This window comes from Sebastes fasciatus, chromosome 13 (assembly GCF_043250625.1).
Source record: "Sebastes fasciatus isolate fSebFas1 chromosome 13, fSebFas1.pri, whole genome shotgun sequence".
Taxonomy (NCBI): Eukaryota; Metazoa; Chordata; class Actinopteri; order Perciformes; family Sebastidae; genus Sebastes; species Sebastes fasciatus.
The window spans coordinates 33,259,601-33,274,620 of NC_133807.1; the positions used below are offsets into that span (position 1 = coordinate 33,259,601).

General features: G+C 39.7%; 2 protein-coding genes across 4 annotated transcripts in view; one reads left to right on the top strand and one right to left on the bottom strand.

Moving 5' to 3' along the window:
* cabp5b (calcium binding protein 5b) overlaps window positions 1-3,223 on the top strand; it is a 58,974-nt gene extending 55,751 nt beyond the window's left edge. The window contains exons 5-8 of one of the 2 annotated variants that reach the window (XR_012596827.1): window positions 685-794; window positions 955-1,102; window positions 2,440-3,098; window positions 3,129-3,223. Coding sequence is in view for 1 of the 2 variants with exons in the window: in XM_074657022.1 (XP_074513123.1) it covers window positions 685-794; window positions 955-1,102; window positions 2,440-2,468 (287 nt within the window). In the remaining variant the exon portion in view is untranslated. Of the gene's footprint in view, window positions 1-684; window positions 795-954; window positions 1,103-2,439 lie in introns of both variants that reach the window. The other variant, XM_074657022.1, reaches the window with a different exon arrangement.
* Window positions 3,224-7,553: 4,330 nt separating this feature from the next.
* On the bottom strand, window positions 7,554-13,832 carry asphd1 (aspartate beta-hydroxylase domain containing 1). Of its 2 annotated transcripts, XM_074657020.1 has the most exons (5): window positions 12,844-13,819; window positions 11,915-12,121; window positions 10,728-10,935; window positions 10,312-10,425; window positions 7,559-9,728 (listed from the first exon to the last, which is right to left on the bottom strand). In XM_074657020.1, exons 1-5 carry the CDS (start codon window positions 13,294-13,296, stop codon window positions 9,619-9,621), a joined length of 1,092 nt encoding a protein of 363 aa, XP_074513121.1. In that variant the 5' UTR covers window positions 13,297-13,819; the 3' UTR covers window positions 7,559-9,618. The 2 variants fall into 2 exon arrangements, with proteins under 2 accessions (XP_074513122.1, XP_074513121.1); XM_074657021.1 differs by lacking the exon at window positions 10,312-10,425 and having other exon boundaries at window positions 7,554-9,728; window positions 12,844-13,832.
* Window positions 13,833-15,020: the final 1,188 nt, after the last annotated feature.

Consider the following 15,020-nt stretch of genomic DNA (forward strand, 5'->3'; position numbering starts at 1 on the left):
GAAGTTGTAGTTTTATCAGTCAAATCGGGTTGCTAATGTCCTCTAATTTGTGAGTTAAAAGCAAAACAACATGTCAAACTCCATCAATGCTTTATTACTGCTGGTCTTGTCGGGCTGATGAACTGGATAAAAAAATATAATCCATCATTTTAATATGGGTATCAAGTATAACAAAATCATTTTTGGATGCTATTTTTTGCCGGTTTTGGAGAATTTTAAAAAATAACCTCGTTTTTCAAACATGTACCAGAACATGTGTTTTAAAACATAAGGTCAAACATCTCTAAGACTTTTTTTTTTTTTTTAAGTTTCAGGAAATGTGTCTTTCACGCTCTCCTTGACAATGGTCCCCTGAGACATATTTGCATGGCCTATTTCTATTTCGAAAGTAGCCAGCCAAGTGTTGGTAGGAACAATCCCATGTACAGTATATCGTCGGCTCACATACATTTTAGGGAAGGTAAAGGCCAGAGGAAGTGTGTTTTCCACGGTGACCACTGCAGCAGACTGAAATATAATGTGTGTAACAGACACTTAACTGCCAAAGAGAAATCTCTGCTACAGCGAGCTAAAAGCATGCACTTTTTTGGGATGGTGTTAAAGCACTCAAACGTTGCTTAAGCTGTGTTCTCTGGCTACTTCCTGCTTATACTCATATTAGTTACATCATTTGTTTTATCACAGTGGGGGGACGGGTGGACTTTGATGATTTCGTGCAACTGATGACGCCCAAGCTCCTGGCTGAAACTGCGGGGATGATCGGCTTGAAGGAACTCAAAGAAGCATTTCGAGAGGTGAGCTCAACATAGCTTCTCTCTCTCGTTCTGGTCTTTGGCACCCCGTGGTGGTTATTAAATGAACATACAAAAAGAAACCTGGCTAAATGTTATGTTTGGCAATATGAGTCCGAAATGGCCTTTTGTTTTGCCAATGTTTTGTTTACTTCTCCTTCAGTTTGATATAGATGGTGACGGCGCGATCACGTCTGACGAGCTGAGACATGCCATGATCAAGTTACTAGGAGAACAAACCAGCAAAAATGAAATTGAAGCGGTGGTCAAAGAAGCTGACAACAACGGAGACGGAACAGTTGACTTTGAAGGTACACAGAAACACACACAGACTGATTTTGACTTTTTTTTATTGCCTTATATTAACCTCTGTTGTCTAAATGTTGAGTTAGTTCAGTGGTTCTAGTGGTTTTAGTTGTGTTGTTAAATAAATTAATCGAAAAACGTCTGAAAGAGAGTAGCAGGGCTCTATTAGCTGGCTCATTGATATGGCACACTGGCACACCTAAAGGCGTCTCTGAGCCATGTTATTAGTTTCACCTGTGCTTTTTCTGCTATAACACAGTGGCTGTATTCTAAACCTCATACTATACTAGTAGTATAACCTCATACTATACTAGTAGTACAACCTCATACTATACTAGTAGTACAACCTCATACTATACTAGTAGTACAACCTCATACTATACTAGTAGTACAACCTCATACTATACTAGTAGTATAACCTCATACTATACTAGTAGTACAACCTCATACTATACTAGTAGTACTACCTCATACTATACTAGTAGTACGTACTGATTTGGCAAAAATGTAGCATGAAGTATGCGAACAAAAGCAAAGTCTACAGTGTGCCAAAAATATCCGGATGTCGTACTGATTTGGAAAAAATCTCCAGCATGCATCGGACCAGTGTACCTCACCTACTGTATCCCACAATGCAAAGCACTGGACCACTACAGGCTACGGTTACAACAACAACTGCAGCCAAAAACAGCCCATTTTCTTTACATTTTTCGTAGCTATTTCATCACTAAATTCACTTCTGAACATTTTTGAGGCCAGAAATCAACTGTGTAGATTTTGAATATTGACAGTTTTACGATATTAGATGACGGATCAAACATTTGCTCCGACGTTTTCAGAGTTTAGAAGCTCCACAAACTGCCGTGACAGCTAGTTATAGCGCTTGCCGGGGTCGCTACCTCTCCAGCCAGCCTGGTGGTCACCCCTGGAGCTCTCTAGAGACCGGTCTGTAGACGAGGGGCTTTTATTTCCTTGTTGACGGATAGTTTTGTTTAAATATCACAACTCTAATGTCCGTTATAAATTAACAGGAACCTGTGTTTATCTGCGTAGCTCGCTCGCCAGCCAGTAGTAGGCGGTTTCGAATACAGCCACAGTGTCTGCCATGAAAGAATCTACTGTTAAAATAATTTGTTTTGATTGTTGTTCACACATACAGTAATCTCATTCATTGTTAAATCAACTATATTATGTAATTTGCTTGGTAGTTGCTTAATATTTACATTCAATGCCAGAGCTGAAAGTAGTATGTAATAATGAGGAGTTGTACTAGTTGTTCTCAGTTTGCTATAAACCTACTAAATAATTTAGCTAATCTGCATCTTGTCTGTTCTCTTTACAGAGTTTGTGAAAATGATGTCGCAGAAATGAGGACAGCAGAATGAATGGATGACTGTGAATGAAGAGGATGCATTTGTATTTGATTCTACGCTGATGATAGCCTACTTGTTATGAATAGTTTTACTTTATTTTTCCTATTATTTAAGTAGTTTTGTTCTTTTTGTTAAAACTGATGGATGTAAAATTGCTAAAGATTTGAATGGTAGCTCTAGACAGCCACGCCCTTAAATGGTAACTTTGGTATTTCTCAACCTGGATCCTATCCATAAGGCAGAGGGCTGTGGCTGCAGTATGGGGCAAGCTGGCACCGTCAATTACGTCCACTAAAATAGTTTGTTTTTGCCACTGACAGGCTCAGATTGTTATTATCTTGTTCTTGATCTACAACTTGTTTAGGTTTAAGCAACAAAAACAGGTTTAAGCAACAAAAACAGGTTTAGGCAATAAAACTACAACTTCTTTAGGTTTAGGCAACAAAAACCGGTTTAGGCAATAAAACTACAACTTCTTTAGGTTTAGGCAACAAAAACAGGTTTAGGCAATTAAACTACAACTTCTTAAGGTTTGGGCAACAAAAACAGGTTCAGTCAATAAAACTACAACTTCTTTAAGTTTAGGCAACAAAAACAGGTTTAGGCAATAAAACTACAATGTGCTTAGGTTTAGGCAACAAAACTTCAACCTGTTTAGGTTTAGGCAACAAAACTTCAACCTGTTTAGGTTTAGGCAACAAAAACAGGTGTAGGCAATAAAACTACAACTTCTTAAAATTTAGGCAAAAAAAAACAGGTTTAGGCAACAAAACTACAACTTTTTAAGTTAAGGCAACAAAAACAGGTTTAGGCAATAAAACTACAACTTCTTGAGGTTTGGGCAACAAAAACAGGTTTTGGCAACAAAACCACAACTTCTTTAAGTTTAGGCAACAAAAACAATTTTAGGCAATAAAACTACAACTTCTTTAGGTTTAGGCAACAAAACAAGTTTAGGCAACAAAAACAGGTGTAGGCAATAAAACTACAACTTCTTTAAATTTAGGCAACAAAAACAGGTTTAGGCAATAAAACTACAACTTCTTGAGGTTTGGGCAACAAAAACAGGTTTTGGCAACAAAACTACAACTTCTTTAAGTTTAGGCAACAAAAAGAGGTTTAGGCCATAAAACTACAACTTCTTTAGGTGTGGGCACCAAAAAATAGATTTAGGCAATAAAACTACAACGTGCTTAGGTTTAGGCAACAAAACTACAACCTGTTTAGGTATAGGCAACAAAAACAGGTTTAGGCAATAAAACTACAACTTCTTTAAGTTTAGGCAACAAAAACAGGTTTAGGCAATAAAACTACAATTTCTTAAGGTTTAGGCAACAAAACAGGTTTGCACAATAAAACTACAACTTCTTTAAGTTTATGCAACAAAAACAGGTTTAGGCAACAAAAACAGGTTTACACAATAAAACTACAACTTCTTTAAGTTTAGGCAACGAAAACAGGTTTATGCAACAAAAACAGGTTTGCACAATAAAACTACAACTTCTTTAAGTTTATGCAACAAAAACAGGTTTAGGCAACAAAAACAGGTTTACACAATAAAACTACAACTTCTTTAAGTTTATGCAACAAAAACAGGTTTAGGCAACAAAAACAGGTTTACACAATAAAACTACAACTTCTTTAAGTTTAGGCAACAAAAACAGGTTTAGGCAACAAAACTACAACTTCTTTAAGTTTAGGCAAAAAAAACAGGTTAAGGCAATAAAACTACAACTTCTTGAGGTTTGGACAACAAAAACAGGTTTAGGCAATAAAACTACAACTTCCTAAAGTTTAGGGAACAAAAACAGATTTAGGCAACAAAACAGGTTTAGGCAACAAAAACAGGTTTAGGCAACAAAACTACAACTTTTTTAGGTTTAGGCAAAAAAAAAAAATTCTGAATGGCTGATTGCCAAAGATAATAATAATAATAGATTTATTTCCAAACCACTTTATTCATTTGGCATCTTTCACTGAAAATAATCCCTCTAAAGTTGTTATTAATGCTATTGCATAACAATAGCCCAACATGAAAATTGTTGAGTGGGACAATATCTATTAAATATGCTGGTTCATAATCTTTTGAGGCTGTGGCCTATAATGTCCAGATTGTCAGTGAAAAACATTGATATAGAATCAATGTAATGACATACAATTGCTTCATTGCTTCATGAACCTATGTATTTACCAATGTTAATGCCAGATATAAAACATGTTATCTATCTAAACTGTAACTGGTTTGCTGTCTTGGCCCATGTCTCCCTCACAAAAGAGTCTCTATCTCAAGGGATTCCCTGATTAAATAAAGTTTAAATAAAATATAAATGTTAAAGATTTGCATACGCATTGATTTGAAAACATCGCAGTGACACAGTGTGATGAGGTGGTTACAGAGTTTTATTCCAAGACTTATTCATCCATCCTTTTATGCTACCCTTTGACAGTAATAATCCATATCTGAGTCGTTGTATTATTTGCTTGTGATTTTGACAGTGACGTTTAGCTTCTATTTTTTTTTTTCTTCAAATCCCACGCAGCTCATATAAATAATAAATGTCCAGTTGAACGAATCACACATCATGAAACAACATACATGCAACTACATATAAACAATCTCAGGAATAATCTGTTTCTGTGGGGTGGATTAGTTCAGTCTCTGTAATCCTCATCATGGATGACCAGATGGCAGATAAGACAAAATCACCACTCTAATTCTCATCTACTGACTGAAAAAAGTAACCCCACCACAAAAAAGGAGCTTAATGAACCAGAATGTGTTTTCAAAATCATATTTTACTGTGTTTAATTCAAAAGACAGATTCACCACATACAATACTGGATATTTTCTGGTCAGTTCCATAGAAAGTAAATTACATTTGCAATTTATTATTATTATTTTTTTAACAAGCCTCGTAGTCAACAGGCTATTTTCCTCTTAATAAAAACAATATACTTTAATTATTAGCTTGAAGGTAGAGGAAAAAAGAAAAAAATCCGCTATCTGTGGCTGTCGCAGGAATGTAATAATACTGCAAGCTGTTTTAACATTTAATAGCTAGACAGGATATTTATTAGAGATATCTGCAACGTCATGTTGCCTCTAATTCAAGATATCTGTAATTCTATTTTGACTAGTACGATTCAAACTACTTTTGCCATTCATGTGTACAGGGTTCCTCTTTACGGATATCCACAATTCAGTTGCGGATATCCGCAGTGTGAATTAAGACCAGTCGTAATTCCAGTTTCAGATATCTAGGGCTGTGTATTGGCAAGAATCTGACGATACGATATGTATCACGATACAGGGGGTTACTTGCGATAAATTGCGATACTGTAAGCGAGGCGATATATTGATTTTTTTTTTAAATCGAATTTTAGGGAAAATGTCGTAGTATAAAAAACACACTGCCATTATGCATAAAATCTGAGTGAATGAGTGATGCAGTCAGAACAGTGGGATCTGCATTAGCATTTATAACAGTCCCTGTAACATCAGGCATCATAGCTCTACCTTGAGAGGGCTCATCTCTTTGCAAAGTATTGAATGAGTTCATCTTTGCATGTAAACTATTAATAATTAAAAATTGATATAGTATAACAAAACATGATATCCTGATATTTTCTTACACCCCTACAAATATCTTTAATTTAATTCTGACTAGTCATAAGTCCAGTTCAAGATATCTTTAATTCCCCTCAATTGTAGATATCTACATTGTCATTTTTAGATATCTAATATTAAATTATGACTAGTCAGAATGATGTTGTAGATATCTCTAACTGGAGTTAGGGATAGTCTAAATGTAATTACAGATATCAGGAATTAGAGTTGTGACGAGGTGAAATGACGTTGCAGATATCAGCCGTACGGGTTTATAAAGTGCGTCTGGAGACAATAAATCTACAACACGCTGTAAATTTCTAACTCAACTCTCTAGTGAACATTACAGCTCTCGTTGGCCACAGATTCCTCGATGATGAGCTCTTTTTCTATTTCACGTCATTTTCTAACTATCTGATCCACAGCGGTCCCCGAACCACTCGTCTCACAGCCGACTGCAACATAGAGACCGATGTTATTATGTGTCCAGCTCGGAGGACTAAAGGCTCGTTGTGATTAAAATGAGGTTGTATAGCTCGTCGTCTACCTCACTAGAGCCCTCGTTGGTGTTTTAACAACGTATGAGTTATTGAAGTTTGACTCTCTGAATATCTTTCATACTTTACCGAACTATCCAAGTTAGCAAAAGCTTCTGCTGACGCTGTTCAGATGCTTTGTTGGGCCAATATCCAAAGGAAAGCCTTGATGAGCAACGTCATGACAACAACTCTGACTAATCATAATGAGGTTTGAGATATCTGTAACTGTTAATTAGGATAGTCAGAACTGAACTACAGAGATCTCTAACTGTCGTTTGGACTAGTCACAATGACGTTATAGATATCTGGAATAAGAACTCTGACCAGTCACAATGTAATTGTGGATATCTCATTTAATTTGGCCTGAAATGTAAAGACTAAATGGGCTACCTATTTACCTTCCTGCCTGCATGCTCTACTACAAGCTACTAGCTTGACATCTGTGAGTACTAACAGCAGCCATATTTCTTGTTTACGTTCATAATGATCATTTGGGGGGTGTTGCTGACTTTCTCTCCAGATTGAGGGTTTTTGGAGCTACTTTCATTGGAAAAGAGTTGTCAACACGGGGCTGGGTTTTTCAGTTCGATCATTTTTAAAATCGAGCAAACTCTTGCTGGTTTCTCCGATGTTACCGGCCCCAGCTTTAAGATAAGTGTCACTCTCACTCATCTTCAACCTGTTATCCAGGTCGGGTCTCGGGGGCAACAGTTCCAGCAGGAGACCCCAAACTTCCCTTTCCCGGGTCACATTAACCAGCTCTGACTGGGGGATCCCGAGGCGTTCCCAGGCCAGTGTGGAGATATAATCTCTCCACCTAGTCCTGGGTCTTCCCCGTGGTCTCCTCCCAGCTGGTCGGGAGGCACCCAGGAGGGGGGCATCCAGGGGGTGGCATCCTTACCAGATGCCCGAACCACCTCAGCTGGCTCCTTTCAAAGCAAAGAAGCAGCGGCTCTACTCCGAGTCCCTCACGGATGACTGAGCTTCTCACCCTATCTCTAAGGAAGACGCCAGCCACCCTCCTGAGGAAACCCATTTTGGCCGATTGTACCCGCGATATAGCTCTGTGGGTCCTGACCCAGCCCTCATGACCATAGGTGAGAGTAGGAACGAAGACTGACCGGTAGATCGAGAGCTTTGCCTTCCGGCTCAGCTCTCTTTTCGTCACAACGGTGCGGTAAACCGAATGCAATACCGCCCCCGCTGCTCCGATTCTCCGTCTCCAATCTCACGTTCCATTGTCCCTTCACTCGCGAACAAGACCCCGAGGTACTTGAACTCATCACTTGGGGTAAGATAAATGTGTTCCCCAAATACAAATGCATATATTGCGTATTTTGAGAGCCGTACAAAAGAAATCAGCTCTGCTGCATGCATACTCATACTGCATTACTCTGCTAATCTATACACTGAGTCAATACGGATTGATTTGTTCTTTATTTGTTATTTTGATTCCAAGAAAAACAGACAAAAAACCTGATGTGTGCATGTCATATAATACGAGCAAACCACCAATTATATCAATAAACAGAGAAAAAATAGATTTATAGATTTATAGATTTATAGATAGAAACACACAAGCATACATATGTAATAAGAAGATACAGAATAATCACAGTAAGCAAAAGTTAATATAAGTTTGTCGTCATTCATTTTAGAAAACAAAAATAAATTTACATTTACATGATTTTCACAGTTTTTCTGGCTGAACCGTTATACAGTAGGTAAGGCTGACCCGTGCGCTCGTGCACATGCATAAGCAGCTCAAAACAAAGTCTGGTAAGCAGGACAGACCGGTTTCACATGCAAATAGCATTCACTAGTATATAGTATATGATGTCGAGATCAGATGTACAGCAGTTAACACCAGATCTGCTCTTCTTAGGTTCCATCTCGTCGTTGCTTTCAAGTGATGTCAGTTCGTAGTTTGCAGCCGCAGCATTTTAGGGGTGTTTTCACATCTGGACCAAACTCAGTCCTCTTAAAGGGGACCGACAGGAAAGAGACTCGGCTCTTTTTGCGTTCACATTGTCAGTTCATTTGAAAGAGGCCTCAGTTTTCTTTCTGTTCACACTATAGTTCCTCTGGAGCTCAGACCCACATCGTCCTGATGAAATAGACTCATTAAGCCCATAATCATCCGAGTGGTGTTTATGGAAAACGCAGCGCTTTCGTCAAGTTTCTGCCACCGCTGTGTTTTACGGTGTTTCAGGATGTCCTGCCGGTGCAATCAATGCAGTTATTAATGTGTTTTGTCATCAGTTATTACAATCATAAGGAGCATTTGGGAGTGAGACTGATACAGACAGAAAGGTTTCTCTATTCTCAAGAGGAGGTTGTAAAATGTACACTCATAGTGTCTCTAAAACTGTAAAAACGTCTCCTTCAAACAACCGTTTTTATTCAAGTTTTTCGCCAAAATCCAAACACATTTTCTTTTGTTCCCGGGACGACGGGACGCCATTAGTCTCCAGCCTCGACGGTACATACAGTACCTGCGGTGCTGTAGAAAAACGAGTACCGTCACGTCTTCAGAATTTTTGCATCGACTTGGTACCGAAGTATCGGTTCTCGTGACATCCCTGAAGCAAACCTGGAGCGCGTTGTGTTCACAATGTACAGGTTCAGAGAACTGCAACGTGGACTTGATTTGACTTTGGTCCACGTTAAGAGGACTTTCAGAGGGTCTAGTTCTTTTGGAGTGTTGACATATGCACAAAGAATGCTGACTAATCGCTCTGAGTCTGTTTGGAGGGCTGAAAGGGCCCAAGTGTGAAAACACCCTAACATTGTCTATAGCATCATTCATAATAACGCGCTCTTGTGGCACTTCCTGCTTCAGACCATAAATCCAACACCACTTGTAAGCATGGCTGACGGCTTGTGTAATTCTTAGGGCAGATTCACACAGTGATTCATCGACTGGAATGAGATGCATGAGCCAACAACGAGCGGGGCTAAAGTAAGGCATCCCCGCGTGTTGTATACTGGCAGGAGCAAATTCAGAGGTCGGGGTTGAACATGAAGTCCAGAGCTTGTCGCTCGGCTGCAGCCACATTCGGGTGCCAGAGGTCCACGCTCAAAATGACTCGAGGTCCAGCATCTGGAGGCCCTTCAGAAGTAGACACAGACACCATTTTAGGTAAAAATGTGGCAGCTATTTAGGTTCAAATAGGGATGCACCGATGACACTTGTTCAGTCCCGATACCGATAGCAATACCTAATAATTTAGTAGATTGACAGCCCTAAAATAAATACATAGATATATATATTTACTGAATTATTTATTAATTCAACATTTAACAGATTTTTTATTTATTATTAAAATAATAAATCATGCACCAGCAACTTGGTAAAAACCTTCTAAATTAACAGAATTTGTATGTATTATTAAAATAATATATCGTGCATTAGCAACTTGGTAAAAACAATTAAAAATTAACAGAATTTTTATTTATTATTAACATAATAAATCGGGCATCAGCAACTAGGTAAAAAAATCTTCAAAATTAATAGAATTCTTATTTATTATTAAAATAATTAATTGTGCATCAGCAACTTCGTAAAAAATCTTCAAAATTAGATTACACAGAGATCCTGCATTACATTCCATGTTTAATAATGAGAATACAATTAAGAGTAAAATCAACGTTAGAAGCATTTGTTTTTCCTAAATAGTGTGTGATTCACCAACCCTTGTGGGAGACGGTGTGGAGGAAGGAGTCATCAACCAGGAGGCAGTGTCCTTCTGACCAGCACTGAGGCTCTCCTCCCACCACCAGCTCACACAGGGCTGGAGTCTGCAGACCTACAAAAGTGACGTCTGTTTTTAAACTTTGGAAATATGATGGTTTCCCCTCAGCTAAGAAGGCCACGCACTCCGCTCCCGTCTGTGTTTAAAACCCAGAGGATTATATAGCCAGACGGATCACGCTACAAAATGGGCTAAGGAGGAAATGAACTTAAACCCTGACCCACAAAGTACCACATTATGTAATGGTTTAGCGTTTTATCAGGTCGTTTTGATTTATTTTTTTGGTTTAATGATTTTTTTAGATTTGTCTAAGATAAATGCAGATAAACCATGACGAGTGCATTTGTTTTACTCACCAAGGTGACAACGTAGGCGTGTGTTGGTGGGTCCGTATGAGCTCCCCAACGTGGCTCCGGGCCCCAACAGCCAAAAACCAGCAGATCCCAACGAGTTGCTGCTTATGAACGTACGCAGAGAGAGAAGTGTCCGGTAGGTGCGGGGACACGAGCGACAGTTTCCCGCCACAGAGACACCTGCGCTGTACAAAGGAAACACTGCCTGGCCCTGAAAGAGACGATCACCTGAGATGAGACATCAGAATTAAACTGGATCCATCCATTTATACTCCCATTAACCCCCCGCCATCCTGACTGACGTTACTGTCTTTCAGAGGCTCTAGTAGGTTCAGTTTTAGGGTGAGAGTGAAGCTACAGATATCATATGAAACTAGAAAACCTAAATAATCCATTGGTACCAACCTTGTCATGGTACCAGGTCAGGAAGGAAATAAATAACGCTCCAAAGTTAGGTTACATGTTTGGCGAGGGAAAAAAAAAAGGAAATGTGTTATTTTCTGAATTATCATCTGAATATTTCTGCATACTGGGGTCCCTAAACAGTCTTGAATCACATAAATTGGGTATCACTGTAAAGCTGAGACTCTTGTGGATCCAATGAGCCCAACTGTATTCATGTGTGATGATGTTAATCCCCATAGGAGACATTTCATTGACCTCACTGTATAAAATGACCTGTGGTGACCTCTAGGATAATCACAGCCTCATGAAACTTTACAGCCACAAACTAGAGACCTAGAGCATTCAGAGAATGGATGGATCAAACTAGAGACCTAGAGCATTCAGAGGATGGATGGATCAAACTAGAGACCTAGAGCATTCAGAGGATGATGGATCAAACTAGAGACCTAGAGTATTCAGAGGATGGATGGATCAAACTAGAGACCTAGAGCATTCAGAGGATGGATGGATCAGACTAGAGTCCTAGAGCATTCAGAGGATGGATGGCTTTCCTAGCTAGATTGACAATAAGGGGGTTTCTGAGCAGTTTACACAACAGAAGTGTTCGCCATCAAACAGCCGAAAAAATGCAATTTCTGCAGAAATCTCCAAAATGTCAAAAGTTTTTGATCTGAAATCACAGCATGTCTTTTTACTACTTTACTTTTTACTACTTTACTTTTTACTACTTTACCTTTTACTACTACTACTTTTTCTACTATTACTTGAGTGATTTTATTGCGTACCTTCGGTCCCAGACAGGTCCAGCCTAGCTTTGAGTCGATGCCCCTCTGGTATACAGCCTTGAATTCGGCCAAGATGACGGAGTAGTTGGCCTCCAAGACCTCGATGTCGTGTCGATGAGCGTCTCGTGGGAAGAAAGGCACACTCGGGACGTCTGGCAGGAAGAAGAGATGAGGCTTCTGTATCGCAGAGTGATCGTTCAGTCTGACCTTAAAGTGAGAACAATGAGAAATCAATGACTCATTCTCCATCGTGTGTCCTTCCTCCAACATTTACCCTCCAACAAAATGAGCTGTTGGGATACTTCTACACGAGATTATGAAAACAAACCTTTGACCACGATGGAATCCGGTATAAAATATTGAATACATCAGATACACAAGATTTACTCTGAAACTGAAGTTCTTTTAACAGGATGAGACAATTATGCCACTGCAGTTGATCAGTTTATTGGCCCATTACAACCTAATATCCAACCTACTGCTAAGAATCTTGGTGTCATCTTTGACCGTTAAATTACTTTTGACCATCGTGTCATTAAACTTGTCCAGTCCTGTTTTCTCCAGCTAAGAAACTCTTTACGAGAAAAAAAAATCGTAATATTACAAGAATAAAGTCATAACTTTAAGAGAAAGCCTCTCCCAGCCTCTTTCCATGGGCCTTGCATTATGTGATCCACTTGCTAGCTTGCTAAATTGTTAGCTTCTGTGGCTTCTAGACGCCGACAGTAACGTTAGTATTCCCGTTGCTTAGCAGCGGTGTTTTTCACGACTTAACCACTTGAACGCCACGCATATCGTGTACACGACTTCCCATGTTGTAAACACGAGCTCACGAGTTTCATTTGAAGGCACCAAAACTTACTTACTCACTAACAATAGCGAGTATGTACAGTATGTACGTGTGTGGCCTGCATGGAATAAAGTTGTACCTGCTCACGGAGGCCCTTATGAATTCGGCCCATGCCCACCCAACTGTAGCGCTTGGCGTACTCTTGCAGTGCTGCGTACAGTTTCTTGGCCTCTGCAGATGCCTGGGCTGGGAACAAGGCATGACTCAGCACCGGGGTGAGGTAGCCCTGTCCCTGCTCCTCATCCTCCTCCGTTTCCATGGAAATGAAGGGAGTAATCTGATCACTCCTCGACAGCTTGGATCGCGCGCTGCACTTTGTTCCGGCACAGCCGCCGCCACGTGACAACATGGACCGCCTCGAGCCTGACTTGAGCTTCCCGGCGTGCGCGTGGCCCGGGATCGGCAGGTCGGAGCCCATCCGGTAGCAGTGCCACAGGAAGAGCAGCAGAAGAGTCCACAGGAGGCCGCTCAGCGAGTGGACGCCGAGCTCAACGTACGGAGGCAGCGGCAGCGTGTTCATTGACCAGTGCATCCTTAAAATTTGTGAGACACTAAAATACTGAAATAGAAACAGATTGAGAGATTATGGTGATGCATACATGTGCGTAATATGGCAATAAAATATTCTCAGACTATTGATTATTTCACTAAAATAAGAACTAATTCTTTAGTTCACTCCTGACTTTACAACCCGAACTAGTAACCCTGATGGTGATGTTTATAATAATAAAAACAACAGTAGTTTCTTCTACAATCTAAAGACAATCAGGGGGGAGAAACTCTGTTTGCCAACAAGCACAGCCTAAAGGGAATAACCACCGGATTCAACTGTTATCAGTCCATTAGATAACGCCTATTTAATAGCCTGACAACAGTCTAATCGGCTGTATAAAAGAACGCGACAGCGACCTCTAGCGACTGTAGTAATTATGACAGGAGCAGAAGCGGAAGTCAGGCACTGTAGTATAGAAAGAGTGAAACTCCATAAGACACAAAACACAGCGTTTTCACCCAGGAAACTTGAGTTCACATCCTATGTGAAACCAACAATGTGTAGTTGGCTTTGTGTTCGTAGTTATTTTAACCAAAAACACAATGTTTTTAACTGTGTTTTGTTTTTTTTGCCTAAACCTAAATAAGTTGTAGTTTTGTTGCCTAGACCTAAAGAAGTTGTAGTTTTGTTGCCTAGACCTAAAGAAGTTGTAGTTTTGTTGCCTAGACCTAAAGAAGTTAAAGTTTTGTTGCCTCAACCTAAAGAAGTTGTAGTTTTGTTGCCTAGACCTAAAGAAGTTGTAGTTTTGTTGCCTAAACCTAAAGAAGTTAAAGTTTTGTTGCCTCAACCTAAAGAAGTTGTAGTTTAATTGCCTCAACCTAACGAATTTGTAGTTTTGTTGTCTAAACCTAAAGAAGTTGTAGTTTTGTTGCCTCAACCTAAAGAAGTTGTAGTTTTGTTGTCTAAACCTAAAGAAGTTGTAGTTTAATTGCCTCAACCTAAAGAAGTTCTAACCGGCTGGAATGGCAGACTGTCCTGGATTCAAATTTATTTTCTTTACTTTAATCCTCTTCAGGGTCACAGGGAGCTGAGGCGTATCCCAGCATGCACTTGGAACAAATTAGTGAAACAGGTTGCCGGTCCATCACGGAGCCACCGACCCTTTGGCTAAGTTGCCCCTGATGCTGACTTCATGGTGTTATAAAAGTCCTGATCTTGGACCTCTCTGAGCAAACTTTTGTGGACGAAGCTGAAGATTTATTGTGAAGTCATACCGAGGCTTTCCATCGACACAGTCACTGTCTGTTTCTTCCCTTTAAAGCTGCAGTAGGCAGAATATTTTTGGCATCATTGGGTAAAAATTCACCTTTCAGCATATTGTAATTCAAGTGTTCTGAGAGAGACTTCTGCTCCTCCTCATAGCTCTGTCTTCAGGTTTTAGAAAATCTAGCCCGTGACGGGAGACTAATTTCAGAGAGAGAGCGTTCCTATTGGCTGTTCATTCAACGGAGGCAGCTGTCAATCACTCACAAACTCAAAGGTCAAACTAGGCAGCGCTGATTAAATATGAATCAATATTCTGTTGCTGTAATGCATATTTCTCTCCTCAAATGTTGTCAGAATCATCTTGTAATGTGGTCATTAAATAAACAAAACTACAATTTCTTTAGGTTTAGGCAACAAAACTACAACTTCTTTAGGTTTAGACAATACAACTACGACTTCATTAGGTTTAGGCAACAAAACTATAACTTCTTTAGGTT

Excerpts from the sequence above, each read along its gene's own strand:
- asphd1 (XM_074657020.1), bottom strand. The coding sequence starts at position 13,296 with ATGCACTGGTCAATGAACACGCTGCCGCTGCCTCCGTACGTTGAGCTC. Across the intron at positions 12,122-12,843 it reads ATAAGGGCCTCCGTGAGCAG|GTCAGACTGAACGATCACTC; the intron begins GTACAACTTTAT and ends TCTCACTTTAAG. Across the intron at positions 9,729-10,311 it reads CCACACCGTCTCCCACAAGG|GGCCTCCAGATGCTGGACCT; the intron begins GTTGGTGAATCA and ends CTACTTCTGAAG.